The following is a 25,030-nucleotide window of genomic DNA, read 5'->3' on the forward strand; positions in this document are numbered from 1 at the left end:
CCCTGCTCGCATCCCCTGCTCGCATCCCCTGCTCGCATCCCCTGCTCCGCTCGCTGCGGGCTGGCGGGAAATCGATCCCCGCTGTCCGAATCTCTGAAGCGCTCGTTCAAGAGCGCGCTGAGAACGAGGCTGTAACTTCTTTCCTTCCATCAACCCCGGGGCGGCTGTGCACCGCGCTGGGCATCACTTCGCTCAGGGGCTTTCGGTTTTGCTACTTAACAAAATGGCGTTACTCGTCCTACTAACTTGCATATGAATATGGTGACACGTTTTAATTGTATATTCACGTCACTGAACGCCACTGCTTCTATAATCCCTGCTTCAAAGTACACTTCGGGATCGTGACTGAAAACAGAAGTGCTGTGGAGTTAAGGATGTAAAATGTGGTTTAAGCAGTGACATGACAGAAAACAAGGACACCCTTTCTGTCTCAGAAGGGCTGTGCAGCCTGGAGGAGAGGAGACCTGAGAGTGGCCTTTCAGTATCTGAACGGGGGCTGTAAGAAAGAAGGGAACGTGCACATCAGCAGGGTGTGCTGTGACAGGACAAGGGGAAATGGTTTCACATTAAAGGAGGGGAGTTTTATGCTGGATATAAGGAAGAAGTTTTTACAGTAAGTTTGGTGAGACACTGGCACAGATTGCCCAGAGATGTGGGTGCTCCATCCTTGGAGACACCCAAAGTCAGGCTGGAGAGGCTCTGAGCACCTGAGGGAGCTGTTAGGTGTGCCTGTTGGGAGGGGAGTTGGGATAGATGGCCTTCTAGCATTCATTCCAACTAAAGCCATTCTGTGATTCTATTACAGTCTAAGCATGTGTACACGGTGTTTTATTACTATAGATTTGATAGAAAGCCAGGACACTGATCAATCAACTTGAATAACACCCTGTAGTATTTGCTGCTCCTTTGCAGGAGTTATTGAAATTTCACTTACTTCGGGCAGGTGCTAACAGGCTCACATGTACATCTTTAAATGTTTCAGAAACTCGGTGACAAGCATTGTTATTGTACTCTTTCAGGAAACTGAATGCAGAATTAGAAGCAAAAAGAGAAAAACTGATGCGTCAGACCGAAGAAGTCATGGTGAGTATGTTATGCAGGCTGTTACATAATTCAGCCTTGGTTCACATGGACGCAGGGTCAAGTTTCAAAAGAAATTATTTCGACCGTGACAACTAAAAGTAGTTTGGTTTCAGATTCAATCTAAGCTTTTCTTGCCTTTTCTCAACCCTCTTCCTTCAAAATTGTAAACTTTACTAAAAACACATGCAGTAATAGTATATAATAGAATTTCATCAGATAAATGGATATTCACATAACTGTGTAGAGCATTTGTGCACTTATACATAAGATCAGCTAAAAAAGCTTTTTATGATGGTTAAATATAGTCTCTGCAACGGTTTTATGTCTTAAATAAAATGCTATTTTGGTATTTGAAAACCAGATGCTGCAATAACTAGTGAAATACATAGCTGAAGCTGACAGGAGTACAAAGAATAAGCAATATAAATAGAAAATATGTACTTAGTTAGAGGGAAACTTTCTTAAAACAGAAGAAAATTTCCTGTTTATTGTTAGTATTATCTTTTAACATTAGTGTGGCTTTGGGCCAATTTTTATATGAAAATTGGTCAAGTTATTAAAAAAAAAAAAAGAGAGCTGGAGTGATCTGTTTTATACCCAAGACACCTTTAGAGAATGTTCCCTCCTTATTAGAAATTTTCAAAATATGGTTTCACTCAAATAAAAAAAGCTTAAAAACCAAAATATTTTGCCTATTTATTAAACTTCATTCTTTGTGTACTATGAAAGCATACATTCCTCTAGAGTTCTGGTAAGTTTGAACAGAAGCAGATGAAGCACCCAAAATAGCATCTAGTCTCTTTCCTTTGAAAAACAGCAACAACCAAACCACTTTTTTTCCCCCCTCTAAATGCAGCTGCAGATCAAATATTGTTGGGGCACTTAATAACCCATGTAGCACTGCCTGATTGCACAGATGCACATTTAACAACAAAAGAAAAGCAAGTCAGAATTTAAAAAGAAAACAGGATAACTACTTTTAGCTCTGGATTATGCTTTCTAACTGTTTCTTAGCAACACAGAAGCTATCTCAACATTTAATGTTTGACTAAATTGTTCTCTAAAGAACGTAACAGCATATCAATGTCTGAATTATGGCTATATTGTATGAATGAAGACTTATATTTAAGCCTTGTGGTGTAATACAGCAAACTGAAAGTTTGTTCCACTTGCTATGCATTTCTACCTACACATTTCAGAGAAAGGGAGGATAACAGCATCTAAGATGATAAGTTTGCAGAAGCTTTAAGTTGCACTTTCTGAAGCAGAAATAAATATTTGGGGATAGCAGCAGTTTTTTGATTTCAAGCTATCTTTTCTTATGTTTAAAAAATCCTTTTCTACAGTAAACTTAAGTGGCCATGTCTACTATAGTTTCACTGTGATATATGAATATATAATCTCTCTTTTATTGTTCAAATTCTCCCCAAATTTACTTCTGTCTTTTCCTTAATAAAGAAGAGCCAGCAAGAGACACTATCTAGACCAATTTCAGTACAAACTAAGTACTGTGAAGATGACAAACAGAGGTACGTACTTTACAATTGCTGTGAGTATTTCATGGGGAATCTCTGGTAATCATCTATACTCCCTGACTTGTCCTAGTCATGCTTTGCAGCATAGACCACTGAATTAGTGGAGTCTAAATATTATCCTATTGTTTTAAATAACTGATACTAAACCAGTGTTCCTTGTTTTCGTACAAGTCTTAATTTTGCTGAAATAGTCTATCTAGGAGACTAGGTAGTTCAAGTATCTGTAAAAATGCAAGTAACCAGTTTTGCTTATAAAGAAATAGTTTTTATCTTCATTCTAATTTTACTTGTCTTAAGTGCTGTGGAACAGGAAATGCACTGTTTAAAGAAATAGCAAGAAAAAAACCCACAACAACAAAGAAACACAAGATAGACAAACATTCAGCTGCCACCATCTGGAATTTTGATATCATTACACTTTACATACTTTTAATCTGTAAGAATTTATGCCTAAATGTGGGTTTTGGCCTCTATGTTCAAATCTGTTAGCTGTAGAGTGGTACCTGGCAGTATTTACTCAGTTGTTCAAAGATTTGTATATTGGTAGCACTGAAAGTGGCTAAGTTGGAGATATGCTAATATACAGTTTAATGGGGATCTGATCTACTATATTACCAAATTTGTGTGAAAAAGTCTGTGATGGAAGCCTGTACACCAGTAAAAACCTTTGCTACTACAGTAACAATCATTTCTGAGCTATTTTGAGGCTGTTTCTGAAGTTGTGAAGGTCAGGAAAAAAAAAAAAAAATAAAAATGCACCATCTCTTACTGGTATAGCCTTGCATTGTAAACATATTCTAGTGCATAGATCCTCTTTAGTATTATATTCTGCTGGCTGAATTTTGAATACTTGACAGAAGATTTCTATGAATTTCAAAACAAAGTTGAACTATAGAGTAACTTTACAAATTAATGTGATCAGAGGAATGAGCCCTATAAAGAGAGTTAGCAGCTATGGTGGTATACATTTGAAATAAATGGAAGTGCTGGAATCATTATGAAAATGTTGGTAAGTAGTGCATCAGAGCAGCAGCTAATCTACCAATTATCTACATAAATTAAAAGATCTCAAAACAGGCACTGTGTTCTGGTAAACAGGGACAGAAGAGAATTGAAATCCCATGCTGGAGTGAAAAAAAAATACAAGCGTATGTTAGAAATCAGGCACACTGATTATCCATGAGTGAACATTGAGGCCATTCAATTAGATTAGTTCCAAGTATTTGATATTTATTTTTCCTGCAAAATTATGCAAGCAAATATGCCATAAATCCACAGGAAGCATCTAAAATCTTTTTGAAGCAAGTTTCATTATTTCCTGTATGGAAAATGAACACTAGAGACACTGGAATGAAGGGAAAACATTGAGATTAAGTAAGAGACAGGATGAGAAAAAAGACGAGTGGCAAAAATTAATAAGAAAAATATTCAAGTCATTCTCTAGGGATGTATTTTAAAATAAGTAATGGAGGAGATTTTATAGCTCATTTTTTTGCAGAGAAATGTGAATTACCCAGAGACAAAGCAGCTCCACTGACACTGCATTGAAATCAGCTTTTGTTTACACTTTTGCTCTTCAGAGCATCACCAGGCTCACAGAGATGGGATCTGTGTGCGCATGGGCAGGCTGGGAATAGGATTAGCAAAACACAAAGGGTTTGCTCATGCACATGCACCTCGTCTGTACGTGCTGAGATGGAAATGCTAAACATTAGCTTCTGTTTCAGTGTCACTGCAACTGTCCAGCTGCCTATTTTATACCTTTTCACGTTTTACATATTCATTTCACTTAATGAGCAACTACAGAGCTGTATTGCAAGGCTTTAAAAAAGTGTTGTGGGAAAGAAGGAGAAAAAGCTCTAATAAGGATAAACAAACAAATTTAAGAAATTTGGTGAACGATGAGGTTTTTATTTGTTTTGTGAGGAAGGCTGGGGACAAGGGACTCAGTAGGAACAGATCAGTCTATTGATCAAAAGAATGCTTTGTTTTTTTGAGCATCAAATGTTGTATTTTCTTATTTTTCAGAAAATGTAACTGTTATTTCTGTGGCAACAACTCCTCACTTTCTACGTCTTCTAAAACTAGCCAATAGGAAGGGAGCATGAGGAAAATAGGGTAAATAGACAAAAACTAATCATCCTATTCTTGAAGTCTGTTGCCAGCCACACAGATAATTTCTCCTGTGCTGGTTTTGGTTTTGTTTGGATTTTTTTTTTTTTTTTCTTTTTGATTAGTACATTCTGGAGCTTTGTTCAGGTAATTCTTGTTGCTGAATGGGTGTCTAAAATTTTTTAAAGGCAAAACCTAAATATTTGTCTAGGTCAGCTGGACCGAAATGCTGAGGTGACTTCATGTGCCTAAAATTTAAAATTTATTACAAATATAAGCTTACATGTTAATTGAGGAGTTAGAAACTGTAAAAAGTGGTAGAAAAAGGTAATCATTCAGGGGATTGATAGAGATCTACGTAACTCTGAAAACAAAGAAATTGTACATCTGACATGAAACTTGAATAGTACACAACATGCTAAAATTTTCTGCTGTCTTCCAAAATAATAATCTAACCTGAAATTTGGTTTTCAGCCAAATAGATAAGAAAGCTACTCTTTCACTCTGTCCTCCCCGCTCCCCCCCAATCTATAAAATGGATACAGTATTGGCAATATGTATTTCAGAGGAAATTCTGTGAGACTTTAAAAATTTGCTTTAAATAAATTGCTCCCATCTCCCATTTATTTTACAGTCCCTGTCAACTGCCAACAGTCAATGTAAGCATTTCCATTCTCAGAGGTAGAGAACACAGGCCTATATCTTTATTGTTTTGCATTAATTCACTTATTGGAATGTCAGGTGAGCATCTGAGTCACTGAACTGCTGGTGATCTTTGGTCCTGTTGCCTGTCTCCTGCTGAAGCTGTTAAGGCTCCATCCATACACTAGCTAAGTGCTCCCTGGTACAGGGAATCACTGGTCATATTTGCTGCAGTTACCTGCACTGCAAGAGATGAGATTCAGATTCCAGTACATAAGCAAACTGTTGTGTTGGAGACCATAATGGAGTGATTATCCTAGACTCCTCAGGTGATTTATGCAGCAAATGAGATAGAATGGAAATGGGAATGAGACTGAATTTATGATTGGACCTGGCATATGTTCCTACATTCTGCTGATGGTAGATACATCTAATGTTACTCTCCTAATCCAGGTGATGGAGGATTGTTATCACAAAAATGTTGATTTTTGCTATACTCAGTGAACTTATTTTTTTTTTCTGCAGAGATCCACTCTTTCTTAAAGTTTCATCTCTTAAGCACTCTCATACCAAGGTATCAAACTCAAAATTATTCTAATTTTGCTTCTGCCTATTTCTTCTGTTTTGAGGCCGTGCTCTATGGGGCTTACATGGGTAGGGAGCCTGAGGGAAAGGATGCTCAGAGCAGACTGTTACAGGGACAGATGGAGCAGCATCTCCAATACTTCTGCAGCTCCACCACTGGTTAAGTAGGCTTCCATTATATTTCATTTTTGTATTTTAAATTTCTCTTCTGCAAAAGCTTATTTGTCACTTGTAAGTACGAAACATAATTCGTTTCTTCCTTTCCCCAGTGTAATACTAAGGGCAGTTCTACAGCCTTTTTGTGGTCAAAAGAATTTAATACGGGATGGAAAAGGGAGATTTAAATTAGGAACAAACTAACGTAACTTGCTGGTCTCCAATTAGAATTACAGTGAGTTTTTCAGCAGACAAATTAAAGTTTCCAGAATGTTCTTCACACTTACCATTTACTTGGATGAAAGAAACAAAATGTTGTTAGATCTTTCTTTAGAGATCTTAAATTACAACAGTACTATTTTTTTGGAAAAGGCATTTTTGAAGACACGATAAACAGTGTTCAAAGAAGCACAGTCCACAGCAACTAGTTAATAACTTGATAAAACCTGGGAGCCTTATCATCAATTAAGTTATTATTTATTATGAGTGCATCTGAAAAAGAGCCTACCAGGTAGCAATGTTTCAATGTATATAATTTGGGCATATGGGCATAAAATATGCAACATAATGACTAGTACAAATAAAACTGAAGAAATCTAAGATACTGAGACTTTGGAAATCATATGTTGGGCTTGAATATATGAAAAAGGGGGGAAAGAAAAAGACAAAACACATACTAGCAACAAGTCATTACTAACTAATAAAAATCCCTGTTTTCTGGGAAATTTTACAGCCATCAAACAAAAAGAAATGTGCTTCTGCATCCATGGTTCAGAATAGAACGTATTCTGGAAATAAAGGGAAAAGAATAACGTCAAGGTATATTACACATGTGTTTTGTTGTTGTTTGTAATCAAGAATTTGGGGTTTTGTTTTTATCTTAGCAGGGTGTTTTTATTCATACATGCTTCTACATTTATATATATATATATGTCTATGATATCTGTATGACAAAATGCACCAAATTATTTCTGTAGTCAGCTCCCCCAGGTAGCTGTCTGGTTACCTAAACTCACCTCCACTCAAGCTTTTCTGGAGGCTGACAAAGTTAAGCTCTGTCAATTCTGTCAGTAAAAGGATGCCCAGTGAGCACACTCAAAGTTCATCTGCGGTAAACAGAGTTCACAGCAGTGATGCAGGCTAATTTGTGATCAGACCTGTTATGGGAAACATGAGGCCTTCTAGCTTCTCTGCTATTTTGGTGAATCTAGGGCTACAGAACTAGAGAAAGTCAGTAACAGTACCTTCTGGGGTTTTCAGTTTTTGCTGAACAGCTACATCTCTGATAGCAAATTCAAGGTCATAGGTCCAAGAAATTGGGTTCTGAACAGAAGAGTAGAGAAATAATAGAAAAATGTTTGTGGATAAAATCCTGAGCGCAAATGAAAACTGCCACAAGAGAAAGCATGGACACATACCAAAATAGGATAAAAATGGTCTGCAGAGCGACAGAACACAGAATCAGTACTGGCCAAGAACATCTTTTGAGATGTGGGAGTCACTTGTGGACCCTTTCTACCTCCTGGATTCCACTGAGGTTGTTGTGCTGACACCATATAATGAGATTTAGGAATAGAGTTGCACAGGTGCAGAACCTATAAGGTGAACTTAGAGTGGTAGGAGAAGGTGACCTATGCAGCATCTGTGTTGTATGCATGTGTTCACTGCTGTTATAAAAACTAACATTTGCAACTTCTAGGATTAGTGAACTGTCCTATCCGATAATAAGATTAGAACTAACAGTCAAGGGAAAAAATTGAAATTTAAGACAATAGTTAAGCCCTAAAGAGCATTCCTGTTTCTTTTCCCTACTCTGAGGTATGAAATTGTTGGATGAGAAAGAGGCAGTACTAAAATCATCCTCGTAGAAAATAGTAATTTATCTGCTTCTACATTATAATACAAAGGCTGTTGTAATCATGTGGAAGATAATAGTATTTTACATAAGGAAAATGAGAAATTGCCATTGGTTAGTTTTTGGGAGAGCAAGCAATGAAGTTGCATTACATACAGCAAATACTGTATTTCTGTAATTTCTGCTTTGTATTTTAAATGTAAAACAGTGCTTTTGGGTTTTTTGTTGTTGTGGTTTTTTTTTTTGTTTTTTTTTGTTTTTTTTCCTTCTTGCTTGATTTTAGTTCAGAAATCAATCTGGAAACACAAAATGCTGATGATGTTGCAGTGTTGGAGGATTGCACTGGTTTTTCTTTAGCAAAAACAGTGAGTGAAATTGAAGGAAAAGTAGAGAAAGGAGGCTTGCCAGATTGTCTGGATGATGATATTATTCCAAACACTGCAAGTGAAGTTGGAGCAGGTAGGTTTCATATGTTATTTGTACTCCCTGACTGCTAGTAATGATTTCTCCTAAGGGGGGGAAAGAAAAAATTATGTAGAAATTATAGGGAAAGTTTTATGCCCTGTAAGTTATACTGTGTTAAAATGAAAAGGTTTTTCTTAAGTAGTCCTAAAGGAAGATGAGGTCATATGTGAATAATCATGGGGGAAAAAGTGAATTTTTGTCTTGATTTCCTTCTTTACAAGAAGACGTCTGAACCTTTAAAAATGTTGAATATATGGATAGCACAATTTCAGGAAGCAGAAATACATGATGCTCAGCTTATACTTCCAAAAAAAAATAAACTTCAGTTTTTTTGCAAATTCTGCCTTTAGAGAAAAGATTCTCCTCAAATCTGTGGATTAAGTGGCTTGAGTGAAGTGATGTTGCTGTTACAGTGCATGAATGAGGACCCTCCAGATATTTGTGCTCTGAGTTAATGTTGCTTTGTCCTAGAAATGGAGTGGGAAGGGAGACTGCCACATTTGCCAGTGAAAATAAAGGCATGATGCACATCTGTCTTTTTGGCTCTGGGGTGTTAAAAGGTTTATGTCATTTCTTACAATGACAAAGTAAGCATGAAGTCAGATTCACTGCAGCAATTGAAAAAATGCAAAAAAAACCCTCCTCATATAATCTAACAGCTCTGTGTCAGCAAGCATACTTACACAGAATTAGCTTGGTTTCTAACCTCATGTAATTGTGTTCAAATCTTTCTTTAAATCTCCCAATACAGATCCTCAGATTTTTATTTATTATAGTTCTTTTTCATTGCTTGGTACTGCAGTGGAATCTTACACCTCAAGGGGAGTTGTTATTGGTGCTCATGAATAGTGAGGATTATTTCTATTGCTTTAATGATGAAGTGAACTGAAAACACTGTGGAATGGCTTATCCTTCTAAAATTTGTCATTGCCTGTTGAGAACACCTGGAATGCCTCAGACAGCAGCAGTTCATCCTTAACATGGTAAAGAAATAGTTGCTGAGCAGATTAGCAGGGTAAATCTCAAAACCAGTTACAATCATCATAAGAAAGTAAACATATATACTAAGTAGCCCCTGTTACTGGGGGACTGGGCCCACACTTATTCTGAAGGAAGATTTTGTAACCAGGTCATTAATGCTAAAAGAAAAGCTGCTTACCCCTTCCCCTCCCCCTCCCCCCAAAGAAACACTAGCAAACACCATAAAGTTGGATTTAAAGCAAGCTAAACAAAGTATTTTTTCTATAGTCTGTAACCGAATTAGATAACCTACTGCCCCAGGACATGGTGAGTATCTACATATAATGTGTTTTAAGAAGGGAAACGGTAATACAGAACTACATGAGAATTAAATGTGATGTCTTCAGTATGTCTGCAGCTCAGGAAGTTACAATTTCAGCTGCACCCTACAGCTGATAAGGTGTGTGAAATAAAAGGAATTCTACTTAGAATTCTCTACTAGGAATTTTCAGAGCAAGCTAACAGATGTGCCCATCCATCCATTCCTATTCAGCTTCTGATGTACTCCTCCTCTCCTTCATTCTTCTCCCACTGTACCTGCTGTGCATAGTGGCCGTTCCTGTGTTGCTCAACTTGATCCTCATTTTGTTTCCATGCCTTGTGCATGGAAGTTCAAAGGCAGTTCCTTGTGAGTAATCCGTGAGAGAGTGGGGAACGGGAAGCAGGAGAACATGCTCTCTTCCCCTCCACTTGATTTGTCACAACGCTAGTATATGTTTTAGCTGCCCCATAGCAGGAGAGTAGTGCATTTGGGAAAAACACCCTCTGAATGTGTTGGATCTTAAATGGTTGAGTATTGTTAGAATTGTTCTTAAAAAAGCAGAGACTACTGCATAGATGAGTATTTACCTATTAGGAGGAATTTGCAGCCTACATTTAATTCCTTGGGAGCAACATAAAGTTAGTTGTAACTCACAAATCACAGTACAGATTGATTACACTGTAGAATTGTCCTATGATGTAGTTTCCTTGACTTCAAGCATGCTGTAACGTATAGTGCAGTATGACAAAAGGTTCCAGAAATGTTCAATTTTGAGAATTGAGTCTTTTATATTCTAGAAGTGCTGTTTTCAGACATTAAAAATAAAAATTTCCCTAAGCTTTCCCTAAGAATTAGAAACTTGCAACATTTATTTAGAAATGTTAGTTTCAATTTACCTATTTCTGTTCAGTAAACTACCAACACAGCATGCTTTTTTAAAACAAAAAAAAGAAAATGAATTGTTGTTACATTGCTCTTGTCTCATTTCTACATTGAATTATGAGTCCTTGGGGATATTAAGTGTAACTTTTTATCTCTGCAGAAACACAAATCAGGTTTCTTAAGGCAAAGTTACGTGTTATGCAGGAAGAGCTGGATAGCATCGTGTGCGAATGCAGCAGAAAGGTAAGTTTTCTTATCTGTGAAAAAACTCAGAGTCTGTCCCCCTGACAGTCTGAAATAGAAGACTGCAGAAATGAGGAGAAAAAGAATATAGATTTGTTTTTTGTAGTACTGCCCTGCTAAATTGGTGGTTTGTTTTCTTAGTTTGTCTTCACAGCTATTGTGAAATCCATCATGAAGCATCTCGATATTTTAAAATAACAGCACTTTTCAAAAATGATAATCATTATATCTGCAGTGCATATTTTGTAAATAGAAGTGCAAATGTATTGCTATCACATTTTTCTCCTGCAATCTTTTGTTTGCTTTTGCTAACTGCTGACAAACAGGAAGATGAAAATCAGAATTTAAAATCTCAGCTTAAAGATACTGAAGAAGAAAGGACGAGACTGCAACGAAAGATCAGTGTGCAGCAGTCTCAGACTGAGAAATACAAGATGTTATCACAAGAAGCAAGCAAAAAGTGTGAAGGATTACAGCAAGAGGTTGTTTCACTAGAAAAGGTATTGCAAATATGAGTCTCATTTATCTCACAGTGGGGGAAATCATCAGATTAGTCCCTTCAGACAAGTTCAACATATTTGTATCCAGCAATTCCATTCACATTTCCAATCTCCAAAAACAGCTTTAGAAATTGTATTTTGAAATTGTATTTTGTATCACTTTGTAAGAGAGAGAAATGATTGATTTTGATACTTGCTTTTCTTCTGCTTCTACAATCATACTCTGTATTTTAGCAAAAGATATGCAAGAGACAAAGCAACCTTTTCAGAAACTACCATGAAATCCATAAAGTCTTGAAAAATACAAGGAAATTTTTCTGACATTTTCTTGTAGTTGTTAAAAATTACTTCTGGTAACGATAGCTTTGGTGTAAATTGCAGAACTTGTTGAAAGTTTCAAAAACAAAACAAAACTACAAGTAGAGGAAAGGGTGGCTCTTTGTCCTCTGAAACAGTCTGTGTGTAAACCAGCCACTACAGGTTGGATGTATCAGTATTAACTTGCCCAGTCAGAGCAGACAGCCTTACACCCAGCTTTGTTTGTTTGGAACTTAATTTAAGAGTAGCATGTATTTTTCTGTACTTGCTGAGAGCTGGAGAGGTTGACAAGAAAATCATGTAATACTTCAGTCAGTTGGTTATATGTAATGTAACCAGGAGAATGTTAGACTCAAAACACGGGGAAGACAGAATACACTGTGCAGAATATGGTCTCTTTCCTCAGTTGCCTTTGCTTGGGATTTTTTCCCCTCACTTGCTTCAGTTATTCCTAATCTGGTGCATTTTCTAGAAGCTGACAAGGTTTCTCACTAGATTTGATCATGACAAATAATGGTACTACTATAAAACACTGAGAAGGGAGGGTGGAAAAAGGCAGTTCAGAAACAAGAGAGCCTGAAGGTTGAAGGCTAACAAAAAGCCCCTGCCCGTTTGCTTAACAGAATGTCTTTATGTACCCAAAAGTTTGATAGTTTTTTTCTTTAAAAAAAGTCTGTTTCTTTTTCACAAATGACAAGATGTGCTCTTTCTGCCAGAACTGCTTATTTCTTCTACTTTGTCTTTTATCTATATTCCCCAACCTTTAATCTCATTACTGTTTCTCAGCTTGGTCTCTTTTCCTTATTTCCTGACTTGCAGCACTAATACTTATCATATCAGAGATGAGAGGGAACTGTTTTGATTGTTGCCATAAACACTTGATGAACTACTTTCAGCTAGATGAAATAGTTACTGCCCTGAGGCACCTTAAGCAGGCTGTTTTAACTTCTTGTTGTTAATTACATTTGATAATCTGTGAGAAAAAGAGGTGAAAAAAAAGCAGCTGCATTAATAGTTGCTGTTCCAAAATCTGCTCCAGGTTGGACACAGCAGCACTTCCCATTTTTTGCACTGAGCATACAACTTATTTTTTTCCAGTCAATCCCATAGTCTTACATGATCAGTTCACAGTACATTTAAGGGAATGTTAAGAGATTTTTAGAAAGACAGACCCATTTTCAAGAAGTATAAGGTGAAAGGAAAAGGACATCAGAGTAGTGAAATTGATGTTATTTGATTCTGTTTGCAGGCCACAGAAATCCACTCAAATTCTCACGGATGACCATCGCTGTAAACGCGTTGCTTTTGTGGCATGCCTTAAAGTACCATGATTCATAATGTTTGTTTTTATCCTTTGCTTCCTGTATAGGAATTAGAGAATTTAAAGCGTGTACAAAAACAAGCTGCAAGCAGACAGAGTGCAACAGAGGTTCGCTTAAATAGGGCCCTGGAAGAAGCAGAAAAGTATAAAGCAGAGCTGAATAAACTGAAGCAAAGTAACAAGGTACAGTGGCTTAGAAAAACAAAGTCTGTGATTATTCAGTAATGCTAGAGGGAGCCCAGAGGCTTGATCAGCTTTGGAAGTATGCCATCGTTTACAGGCTACCCCAGAAGTAACTCACAACGGATCAGCAAGGGGCCTGGTAACTTATTGCTACTGATAATACTGCAGGAAAAGATGCATAGAATAAAATCAGAGCCTGTCTGCCCCTCTTTTTTGAAATTAGATGTGCCTGCAGAGAGAAAGAGAGATACTTAAACACCTAATAAGTACACAGGAAACTACAATATTAATCTACTTGTTAGAAGCCAGTAAATGCCCTCTTTTGAGTTTTTATTAAGTTTTGGTGAGGGAATATTTTAAGGCATCCAGTTTATTTCCCAATGTGTCATGTGGCTAACATCTGCCATTTATAATGTTATGCCAAGTTTCTCCAGTTAAAGCTTTACTTAAATGAATAATACATTTCTCACCTTCCCATGGCAGGATGTAGCTAACCAAGAACTCAAAATAATTGAAGAATTAAAGGCAGAAAACAAGAAACTGCAGAAACAAAAAGGAGAACTAATAACAGGTTTCAAAAAGCAACTGAAGTTAATTGATATTTTAAAGAGACAAAAGGTAAGAACCTAAATATAGTTGTCTTTCAAATAACTTGGCTGAACTTGCCTGTTTTCAAGTGATGCACTCACATAAATCACAGCCCCAAGAACAGAAATTTTCAGTGCAGCAGAACAGCTGCTTCACTTTCATTAGTACACATCACTGACGTCCTCTTTGGAATTGGCTCAATTCCTAACTTGGAACATATCCTGTCATGGTGAAAGATTACCACCAACAAGCTTTGAGACCACGAGTACCTGTTTGTTTAAGAAAAGAAATACTGTTCAGGTAGTACCTGCAAGCAGCTCCCTGTGGTGCTGCATCAATACAATTCATTTTAGCATTGAGTTTTGTTGTCTCTTTCTCCAGCATGTTTCTTATTCTATCAACAGCTGTACCTCTAGCGCCCTCTCACGATTAAGCCATTACATTTCAGCCCCACATTTTTCTTGGATTCTCAAAGTATGCCCTTATCTATTAATATTGCCTCTTGGTGCTTGTATTCTGAGGTGTTCTGTACATGTACAGATCTGGAACAAAGTGGAAGATCCTGCAGGTTTTGATGAAAGCAAATTGAAGTGAAAAGAGTATGTTCTAAAAGATGTTGCCCAAATAAAAAAAATATTTCCATTTATTGATGCATTTAGGTCTTACACTCCCAAGACAGCTTTTGCTTAAAAGAGTGTTTGCATACAATCCTACCTCAGTTTTCTTTCTGAGGCTGCACAGGAGACTTGCAGGGCTAAATGCCTCAGAATAGTGTAAATATGATCTTAATTTCACAGTGGTTCACATTTGCTTAGTGCTGAACCTTTATTGAGGCAAAGCACTGAACAGCATAGAATGAGAAGAATCAGTGGTAGAGTTAAGGCTCTTCTTTTTGCACTCACAAACCAAAGTTATCAGATAAAGAAAGCAAGGAATGGTGACTTGAGCAGAAGCACCTTAGAAGTAGTAGCCTTGACAATAAGAAAACAGAACATTTACCCTTTACTGCAGTGAGAACCTGACACTTAGTAAACACTTGAACTTGCTGAGCCTCCACAGAGAAAGAACAGTTCTCTATGAAGTGGCAACTTCATAACACAGACTGCACGTACTTAACAACAGAGAACCACACCATGAAAACACACCCTGGGATTTTGAATACATCTCCTACACAGAACAGAGGAGATCAGGTAATAGGAATAAGAACAACTGGGGCTGCTCACACGCTTCCAGTGCATGAGTTTTTCTGACCACACCAGAACCAAAAGAAACATTGGAAATAGTGTTAACTTAGCCGTGTCTTGCTCTCTTAACTCTTCAAAGTTATTTTGAGAATGGAAAAACCACAGCATTCACACAACAGATACTCCATACATGAGCTAACTCATTCTCTAGAACACCAACTCACTGAAATGAGCACCAAGGAACAGCATTTGACTGAACCAAAATCAGCATCAGATAAACTTCACAAAACTTACATTAAAAATTATTATAATACCACATAAAAACTGCAGATAATAGAAGAAACCATTTCCCTTCTGTTAATAAAAACATATACTCACAGAAAAAGATTGCTGTTAGTCCTTTCAGAACAGGCAGAGGGTCGAAGAACCTGAGAACAATACCAAATGCTGCCTTTATTCCTCCCAGCAGAAGGAACTGGGAAAGGCAGCTAAGCTCACATGACACCAATATATGTAATCACCAGAAGAACTTAATTTCATTTCACAGCAGCCTTTTGTTGAATTAAGGAAACCCTAGCCTGGCTGACTTGTGTAGTATATTTGTGGATTCAGATGCACCTCACATGAAGGTGAGGATATATTACTGCATGAAGAATAGTAGAAGAAAAAAAAATACCTAAAAAGTACTAAATATCCATTAGCAGGACAAGTTGCAGCTGCCAGCAAGTAGCTGTTGGTATTCAAACTGGTCTTTAGACCATCCTCTGCTTGCCTCAAGATCATAGAAAATCTTAGTTTTAAAAGGAATCTAGTGGAACTAAACCTGAGTTTTAGGCTATCTATCTGTGGGAATTACACATGCTGACTAGGCATTGTTTGGAACCAACAAGATGTGTGTACATATATAGGGAAAAATCAGACACCTTGTAGATGTGAACTGTTCCCGTTTCTTTCAGAACAGTCCTCGTGTTTAAAAAACTGTTTAGCCTGGACACTTTCCTTGCTACTTGAAATGTTGATAAGAGATGAGGGGGATGTGGCATATTTGGGATGTTTACCGTGACAGCAGCTGCAAAGCAGTGAGCTTCCAGGGCTTTCTGGCTGCTGCTTGCTTTTGAGTAATAGCTCTGTGCAAATACATTGGCCTGAAAGTCATCTTGATGACATTCTTGACAATTACAATTTTTAATCAAAAAGCAGCCCTGTAGTAAGCTTAAAATTCTGTTTGTTCCACTCAAAGCAATGTTCTGTTTCCTACACATATGTGCCATAATGGACCACCTCTGTACAGCAAGACTTACAGCAACACAGCAAAGGGTGGTCAGCTCCAGCCACCTCTCAGCAAGGTGTATTAATTTAATGCTTTGCTTTATGCTGATTATACTATTTAGGAATCTTTTTGCTAAAATACTAATTTAACATTAAATCATACATTTAGCAGCACTACTACTCTGACTGAATCTTAGTGACACATTTGATTTGTATAACTTAAAATTTAGCTGAATATTGATCAGCTTGAACGCATACAGTATTTCTTATGTGTTCTTTACGAGGACACAGGAATGGTCTGTTTTCCAGTAATTTCTATGCTCCATTAAAAAAATACATATTTAAAGCTATACAAAGAATTAAGAGAAGCCACTGATCCTTTTACTAGAGCTGAAGTTGCAATATTAACCATAAAATTTATCACAATCCTCACGTTATAAAATCAAACTGTTGCAAAAAATATGAATAGCAACCTCATCTTAAACAGGTGAGCCTCCACCAGAACCACAGCAGGAAAACACAGAGCAATCAATTTGCAGCCCCCTTCAGTCATGCAGGTCTTTGTCATTCATGCTGCTTTATCTTCTGCTCCTGATTTATGTTTTATTTCTTTTGAGATGCACATTGAAGCTGCTAGGATGCTTTCTTTTACTGAAGAGGAATTCATGAAAGCTCTTGAGTGGGGAAATGATTGATTCAAACTTGTTTGAAATACAAAGCAGACGGTACGTTGTTTTGGCACTGTAGTGTATGTTGATAGTTAACAAATACATCTCAGAGAATGGATTTTGGTGGTTTTGCTAACATTGAAATTATTTCACTTTCAAAAGCCTGACAGGCTGCTTTGGAATGTCACATGCAATACAGATTTCCTGTGAAGTTCCGAGCCCAGCTGTCTGTTCTGTAAGGAGCCAGGAGGCACACAGAGCAGGTGAACTTTGTTATCTGTTCTTCTGTTTTAGCATTCAAAACTGTTAATAAGGTAACATTCAGTCTAAAGAGAAGCCAGAGTGACTACAATCTGATACAGCTTATTGTTTGAAAGTTCCTATTTTATTTAGTCAAGGTAAAAAAAATAAATATAAATATTCATATATTTCTGTGGTCTTTAGATACTGGTAATGGATACAGTCAGCAGCAATGGCTCCGTATCACAGGTGCTCTACATGCATTATTTCCTGAAAAAGTTTATCATCTCATCATTATAACAGAGTATTAAATAAAAATGTGGGTGTAGATGAACCATGCGTATGATGTACACTAATGAACAAGAGTAATAAAAGCCCGTGCTGGTTAATGAAGCTTTGTTAAACCTCAGCTATTTCAGTGGATTCCTGAGAGTGATTTAGTAGAACAGTGACACACAAAGTTTGTTTGAAGTGAGGCTATTAGCAATGACTCTGCAAGGTGCTTATAGTGAGAGCGGGGCTGGTCTCTTCTCACTGGTGACAGGACGACGGGAAATGGCCTCCAGTTGCACCAGGGTAAGTTTAGGTTGGATATCAAGGAAAACTTCTCTACAGATAGGGTTGTGAAGCACTGGAATAGGCTCCCCAGGGAGGTGATTGAGTCACCATCCCTGGATGTGCTTAAAAACCATTTGGATGTGGTGCTCAGGGACGTGAGCAGAGGGCTGTTAGAGTTGGGGTAGTATGGTTAGGTCATGGCTGGACCTGATGATCTTTAAGGTCTTTTCCAACTTGAGCAATTCTATGATTCTATGACTCTGATCTCAAAATGAGAATTACATCTCAGATTTTACTAGCACAATCACGTGAGCTAGCAGTGGAAAAAGTAATTGTGATCTACCATTAGTGATTTGTATTACCTACCTTTAGATTAGTTATTTAACAGTACAATGCAAATGTAGATACTTCGTTAACTTACAAACAGAAACAGTGCATTAAGACAATCGTATTGTCTGTTATGTGACACCCATCTGAACTTGCACTACTTCAGGTTTCTGCCGTGGGCTGAAGAAAACATTTTCAAACACTGCTTCATCACTAACTCAGTTGTATTTAGCTGATAGATTATTGAGAAATCTGTAGCAGTTTATTCCTGAAAAATTTAAGTGCATTTAAATAAGATGAGCCGTTCTTCAGTTCAGAGCTCCAGTCTTAAAATGGAGATTTTTATGAGAATAAAAACGAGTTCCTTGCTGTTAACAGCAGGTAGACATTTTCATTAGCAATCAGATGACATCTAGTGGCAAAGCAGGAGGGCAGGCAGTGGAAATTTCAGCTCTCTTCAGAAGATGGATCATCTCTTCTCTTCTGATAAGCCAACCTAAACTCCTCACCAAGCATGTTAATATCATCTTCGCCTTTGAGTATTCCCTGGAGAAAGAAGCACCACAGAAGATAAAAAGAAATTAAACAGATAATTATGGATCTCTGAATTTTTTTAATGGAAACGATTGTATAGCTAATACCTTGGAACCTGTGTTATCTCTAAAACAAAAACAACAAATAGCTCTGAAAAGCATCACCAAGACCCAGTGGATGAATTTCTAACTGCTGTACTTGGTGCTAACCTAGAACTGCGTTTTTTGTTCAGGCGCATTGGGGTGAGAATCAGTAACGACTGTCACATAAGCAGTATACAAAAGACAATGTTTATCTGCATTCTGTTTCTAATAAAAGTGACTAGAGGCAGCAGAGCACATCTATAGGTTTAGCAAAAAATCAAGAAACTACACTGAAAAGAGGCACTGGCTTGGCTGGGGCTTCATGTCCACATTCAGGCGTGCTGAAGTAGTATTGGAGACTTCAGAGCTAGGAAGAACTTTGCCATCAATCCATTCTGAGTGAAGTCCCATGCAATGTGACACCCTATTCAGGTCTCATAAAAGCAGAGAAAGAACAGTAGGACATCAGTACCATGGGGCAGATATGAGCCATGGACGCTGCAACAGCCAAAGCTGTTCAACAACAGTCAACTCAAAGCAGGAAATTACATCAAAAGTAGTGCCCTTTTGTGTTGCACTTCCATTGCATCCTCACTGAAAATTAACTCTCTGAATCTCTACTTCCAAGTCTTACCAATTCATGCACAAAGTGAGTATAGTAATTATTTGATTAAAAATAAAATTTGCTATGTTTACAATGTGTTTCAGTACTGCAGGAAACAATTTCTTTAGACATCTGAGTAACTCCTTCCCTCCTCTAATTGCACCTTTACATCCTAAAAGCAGCTCTCTTTCATTTGTGTACCATCAGGTGATCTTCATGATGATGAAATGTACTATAAATTGTACTTTATTCATGTAACTAGAGTTGCTTCCATCTCTATAACCTTTAAAAAGACAAGGATGAACAGAATGAGCACTGACATTCTTGTGAGCCCTGCTGTTTGTTGCACTGTAACAGGGAAGAGGCCTCATTTCCATGCCAACAGAAGACAAACAAGGCAGCCAACAACACAGATAACTGCTCCGAAAACCCAAATGGAAGAAGTTGGTCAAAACTGTCTTATAGTGGAGCCCTTTCTAGCTGGAAAAGCCCTGCTTTAAAAATTACATTCCGTATCCCAAAAGCTTTGGATCTGCAAAGAGCTGTGGAAGCAATCAGCAAGCTCTGCACATGGCCTCAATAGGGCTACAGTACAGCCCAAAGCTTCTGTGTTCTTTCATCTGCTTTCCAATCCAAGGTGAGCAGACAAGAGCTGATGCAATAAAGATACTCACTCCATGTAATTCACATGGCTAACAACTTTACCTTATACTAGCCAAGAAAAAAAACCATTTATAGAATAAACATGTAAAGCATTTAACAGATAATCACTTACTCTAGGAAGATAACCCAGTAATTTAGATGCATGTTCTTTCAGGAGTTTCTGTCTCTCTTCTTCAACAACTGCACGAATGTTTGCTTGTCTTTTCTCCTCTAACTGCCATTCTTCAAGTTCATGCTCCTACAATAAACAAGCCAGTTTTGTTGAGTTTCAGCTCCATGAACATTTATTTCCACCAACAGAAACTAAGGATTAAAGAGGTGCTCTTTTTTTTTTTTTTTTTTTTTTTTTGTGGAGTAAATTTTGAACTTTCATTTAATTTTGACTCCTGGTCACAAGAAAATAGATATGAAAAGGATGAAAAGCGTGTATCAAAGAACCAAAGTACATGTTAAGTAGAAGAAGTATCTCCGACAAAAGAGAAGACTGAATAGCAAGACATGGGGCTGTAGTTATGCTATTTAAAAGCCCTTTTTAAAAGACTGGTAAGCAAAGCTCGGGTTCCTTGCCAGCCCCTAGACAACACAGTCTGTTCCTGCTTCACTGCTCTGCTCCAGGAAAAGAAAAACAGACACGTTCTTGTGCCGATGAGCAGAGCAGAAACCACAGCTCACGTTATACATGTACAGACTGAAAACTACAGAGTAGATGTTTTTAGTTCATGTAAAGGTTTTTCTTCCTCAGATGCTAAAAGGGGACACAGTCTGAAATCGGGGCTGGGTTCCCCCTTTTTATGCATCCTCAGTTGTGCTGGCTGATCAGGGAGGCTGAGCTGGACATTTGTGTCGCTGATCTCATGGCTCTTGAAGAGCTATTTGCAGAGCATGTCAGGTATACAATGATCTGCAGGCTCTAACCTTTTAAGCTCTAAGAATTTAGCTTTAGAAAGATGCCTTTCTTCCAGCACAACAAGGGTGTGTTTCCCACCCCTTCCTCATTTCTCTGCAGTTCTCCTGTCCTTTCCCTACAGCCTTGATGTAGGGTAGACTTTTCTCACGTTAAAATGGTTTGGTTCAGACCAAGGGTGAAACTGAAAACTTCTCTTACTTTATCTGCAATAAATTGTTTGTGACGGTCTTCAATAAGTTTTTCCACAGCCTTTCTGTGTTCAAGCTGTTTCATTCTTCGTTTCTGAGCATTCATCTGTTCAATACGATCATCCTCTGCAAACTTGGCCTGCATCTGCTGTCTGAAGGCTTCTTCCTCCTCTTGCACGGCTCGCTGCGCTACCTTCTTCAAAGCTAACTGCTCTTCGTACATTTGCCTTAAATCCAGGCGCTGCCTTATTCTCATCTCGATTTCTGCCTATGGAGAAAATTCAGTCAGATGCTGTATACCGAAAATTGTTTGAAAAAATTCATCTTCAGCCAATCTGATTTCTCAGAGAAGAAAATGACAGTGGCTGTCACTGTCTACATAATAAAAAACCTGGTACCGACAAGTGCCAAAATACCCATACTCATGTCTGCAGGAGTCCACGGAAAGTGAGCTCCCCCACAGCCAGCACAGGTACTGCTTCAGCTGCCTCCCAGCACTCACCATCTCCTTCTTTCTATCAGTCTCAAGTTGTTCTTCCAGATACAGCTCCTGGCGTATTCGTTCCACTTCGTCACGCTTCTGTTGCTCTCTTTCTAGATTCTGGGCAATCTATTATAAGAAGGAAGGATTTCTAAGTAAAAGAGAAAAATACACAATATGTTTTTCTACAACTTTAATTTTTAATACCATGGCCTGAAGTTGTTGTTTTTTCTCCTCCATGTCTCTAACTTTGGCCGTCCAATCTTCTTCTCTTTGCCGCTGACTGTTGGCAAACTCCACAATTTTCCTGTTTTCTTCTTCCATCTCTTCCCGTTTCCTCTGCCTCCACACAGCCTGTTCTTTTTTAAAAGCTTCAATATATGTCTGAGTTGCTCTCATCTTCTCTAACTTAAGCTGTTTTTCCCTGTGTAAAGTAAAAAACAAGAGAGTATTGTTATTTACCACACTGGGGTGTGACGCTGAGCAGACCACATGCTCACCATAAATAATATATTCTGGACTAAGATTTAAACGACCGTCCTTACCCATTCAGCTGGAAACTTGATGCCTAAATTGCAAATACTTACTAATGAACTACCTCTGAAAAGGAATCTTGTGTCTGATGCCTTTACTCAGGAGGACAGGCTGTACACACTGGTATTCACTGCTGCTGTTTTATACATGCTCCATTCAAACAGAACACAGAGAAGGAAGCCCAGCAGCCCAAGTGCCTCACAAGCTCTGAACCTGTTCTAAATGTACATGGAACTCTTCTCGCTTTCACTCTGCCCCCAGAAACCTCCTTCCCTATGTGTGTCCATAGGACCAGCACACAACATGTACCATGGGGAAGCAGGGATGGGAGGCGAGGTGGAAATCTGTGACGAGCAGTCATTTCTGGTGCAGTGAGAGCACCTTGAACATAAGCTGACTTCCTGTCTGGGTACAAGGACACAAGACAGACTGAAATAAGTGGAATATTCTGGCTCATAAAACAGCAAAATTCATGCAAGTCAACTTCTTTTTTCTAAAATTGGACAAGAAATACTTATTCAGTAGGAATGATATGCTGAAATGGCCCTTAGCCAAGGAAATAAAGCCTGTAATCCTATAAGGAACTATATGCAAATTAAAAAACAATAGAAATTCAAGTTTACAAACTTTTGATCTTCCTCATAGATCTTCCTTATGATTTCATCAATCATGAGTTTCTCTTTCAGAAACTCGTCATAAACTCCCTGCTTCTTCCGCTCCTGTTCCTCAAGCTGCTTCTCCAGCTCTTGCTGATAAATTATTTTCTCCTCGTTTCGCCTCAGTTCTGCCAAACTTTCTTCTTTTGCTGCCCTTTCATACTCTTCCTTCATCTTTTGGGCTATTTCAGCCTCACGTTTCTACAGGAGAAAATAAAAGAAAAAGCTATAAAAGATTCCTTTTTACTCCCATTATTACTTCCCACTTAAAAAATTACACAGCACAGGGAAGGAACACTGCACGATGAAACCAGTCTCTCTCCCCTCTCCACACGCTCACTGCCTCACCATGTAGAATGTCTCAGCTCAGGAGGAAGAACCTTGGAGAGAATCCCCGTTATATAAGCAACTTGAAGGCAGCTGTAAGTACTGCTAGGACCAAGCAGAGCATTCAGCAGGAGTGAAATGAGCTCATGTTGGTGTGATAACTAGAACGTAGCAGGACTTTGCAGAACATCCTCAGCAGAAGAGATGTTTTTACAGCAATTTGCTTAAGTTGTATTTTGTGCTAAACTTCAATGCACTCAGAATCTTCTGCCTGATCGCTGACATCACACGCACACAGAAGCCCACAGGTCTTTATAGAGTTACTCAGACGTGTTTAACAGCAGTGACATTTCCAACCGCTGTCCCTGAGGATTCGCTGCAATGACTGCTTACTGTACAACAACACAGCGCCTCCATTTAACCTCCACCAACATTAAGGGGCAGTGAAATCACCGCCGTGTCCCATCACACAGCTTTGCACACGGCTGCCTTCACCACAGCGCCAGGTGAGCCTTGTGCCACAGCACGCCGCTGGCTGCTGCACAGAGGATTTGGAAGCAGCGCAGGCAGGACGCGTGGGATTACCATTTTCTCAAACTCTATGGCTTCTTTCTCAGCGATCTGCGCCGCTCGCTCTTTGTTCAGATATGCAGATTTTAGTTTCTTCTCGAGTTCTCGAAGTTCAAGACTGAGAGAGGGGAAAAAAAAGATAAAGCGTATCACATTGTAAGCAGCCCGGTGCCTAAGGGCAAACGGCATTCGCAGGGCGGGAAGCAGCAGCAGGCAGCGGGCGGCTCTACCTGTTCTCCCGCACTTGCTGCCTCATCTTCTCATCGCTCAGCTTCTCGTGCTTCAGCCGCGCCAGCTCCGCCGCCAGCCGCTCCTCCTGCAGCCGCCGCCGCTCCCTCTGCCGCCTCCGCTCCTCTCCCTGCGCGGAACGAGGACGGCCGCCCCGGTTCGCCCCACGGCTCCGCACGGCCCCGCCCGGCCCCGCCCGCGGTTCTCACCGTTCGCACGGCCTCTTCCAGCCGCCGCTCCTGCTCCACCGCCGCCCGCAGCTTGGCGGCCCGCAGCAGCCCGCCCCGCTCCTCCGCCGCCGGCGGCAGCCCCGCGCCGTGCCACGCGGACGCCTGCGGGAGACAAGAGAGCGGCGGTGCGCCGGGCCGTCCCGCCGGGCCCCGACTCCGCCATCCCGCCAGCTCACCATGCCTCCTGCAGAGCGCGCGCCGCGTCGCCACGGCGACGGTGGAATGCGGCGGCGGAAGCGAGCGGCGACTTCCGGTCAGCGAGGGCGACGGCGTCCTGTGAGCGCGGTGCGGGCCGCCTGACGGCAGTTGTGCTCCGGGCCGGGCCGCGGGAAGCTTTGCCACGCGTTTGAGGCGTGCCGCGAAGCGCTTCTAGCGCATAGCGGAAATACGGGCAGAGACAGTTCTGGGACCCGCGCACCTCAGGACGGTTCGTGACTCTCCGTGCTCCCCCGCAGGCCGCAGACACGTGGCGCGCGCAGATGGCAAACAAAGGAGCGACCTGCTGGCCTTGCAGCCACCGCGTGCTGGGGAGGAGAAGCGCCGCAGAAACCCCACGGAAACCACCGTGTGCCCCTGGCCCCACTCTTACCCTTCAACGAACCGCTGGTCTCATCGCGTCCCCCTCCCCCAGGCCCTAATGCTCCCGCCGTCATTTTGCCCTGTATCTCCAGACCTGTCTATGGCCACCGGATCGGTGTCCCGCTGTGCCCCCAGGGCACAGCGCCCTCCTGCTCACTAACTCACACTCCCCTGGGCCATCCGCACACCTGCTGGCAGCGCAGGCACCCGGTGTCACTGATGCGTCCCTTCTCCCCTCCAAGGTCACCTTTGTGGATGAGCCGCCCCCACCCGCAGAAGCCACCTGCTTTGCTCTCCTAGCAGGGCCTTCCCACAAAGCGATCTGGCACTGTGTGGGAAGCAGGCCTACTTTTCCCTGTCCTGATGGCACCAACATGTTTCTCGCTTAAAGATGCACAGATTTAAGCTGTAGAACAGCAGTCCTGGGACAGAGCTGCTCAACACATCTGA

The 25,030-nt window shown here is 39.9% G+C and overlaps 2 protein-coding genes across 9 annotated transcripts in view; one reads left to right on the plus strand and one right to left on the minus strand.

Moving 5' to 3' along the window:
• The window catches only part of TEX9 (testis expressed 9), a 20,743-nt gene extending 621 nt beyond the window's left edge, over window positions 1–20,122 (plus strand). For 3 of the 8 annotated variants that reach the window (XM_042824259.1, XM_042824256.1, XM_042824257.1), the window contains 11 exons: window positions 1,020–1,083; window positions 2,542–2,612; window positions 5,898–5,946; window positions 6,847–6,932; window positions 8,252–8,427; window positions 10,758–10,840; window positions 11,167–11,340; window positions 13,028–13,162; window positions 13,646–13,780; window positions 16,821–16,928; window positions 17,034–17,804. In XM_042824259.1, coding sequence (XP_042680193.1) covers window positions 1,020–1,083; window positions 2,542–2,612; window positions 5,898–5,946; window positions 6,847–6,932; window positions 8,252–8,427; window positions 10,758–10,840; window positions 11,167–11,340; window positions 13,028–13,162; window positions 13,646–13,780; window positions 16,821–16,898 — 1,051 coding nt within the window. In that variant the 3' untranslated portion in view covers window positions 16,899–16,928; window positions 17,034–17,804. Of the gene's footprint in view, window positions 1–538; window positions 614–1,019; window positions 1,084–2,541; window positions 2,613–5,897; window positions 5,947–6,846; window positions 6,933–8,251; window positions 8,428–10,757; window positions 10,841–11,166; window positions 11,341–13,027; window positions 13,163–13,645; window positions 13,781–16,820; window positions 17,805–19,574 lie in introns of those variants that run through there. The other 5 variants (XR_006169846.1, XR_006169847.1, XM_042824258.1 and 2 more) reach the window with 5 other exon arrangements.
• MNS1 (meiosis specific nuclear structural 1) lies at window positions 17,864–24,654 on the minus strand. Its single transcript, XM_042824544.1, has 10 exons — window positions 24,490–24,654; window positions 23,981–24,370; window positions 23,774–23,901; window positions 23,559–23,661; window positions 22,618–22,847; window positions 21,664–21,880; window positions 21,478–21,585; window positions 20,986–21,243; window positions 19,993–20,118; window positions 17,864–18,542 (listed from the first exon to the last, which is right to left on the minus strand). Exons 1-10 carry the CDS (start codon window positions 24,652–24,654, stop codon window positions 18,444–18,446), a joined length of 1,824 nt encoding a protein of 607 aa, XP_042680478.1. The 3' UTR covers window positions 17,864–18,443.
• Between the last annotated feature and the right edge of the window lie 376 nt (window positions 24,655–25,030).

This window comes from Centrocercus urophasianus, unplaced genomic scaffold (assembly GCF_019232065.1).
Source record: "Centrocercus urophasianus isolate 14NV4802_14NV808 unplaced genomic scaffold, USGS_Curo_1.0 seq_23, whole genome shotgun sequence".
In the NCBI taxonomy this organism is placed as follows: Eukaryota; Metazoa; Chordata; class Aves; order Galliformes; family Phasianidae; genus Centrocercus; species Centrocercus urophasianus.

What these genes read in the sequence shown, in the direction of transcription:
- MNS1 (XM_042824544.1), bottom strand. Translation starts at nt 24,654, where the DNA reads ATGACGGCGGGAGCATTAGGGCCTGGGGGAGGGGGACGCGATGAGACC. An exon ending in TGGAAGAGGCCGTGCGAACG is followed by an intron (nt 23,902 to 23,980) that starts GTGAGAACCGCG and finishes CGTTCCGCGCAG; the next exon opens with GGAGAGGAGCGGAGGCGGCA. An exon ending in AACAATTTATTGCAGATAAA is followed by an intron (nt 20,119 to 20,985) that starts GTAAGAGAAGTT and finishes TGTTTATTGTAG; the next exon opens with GAGCATGAACTTGAAGAATG.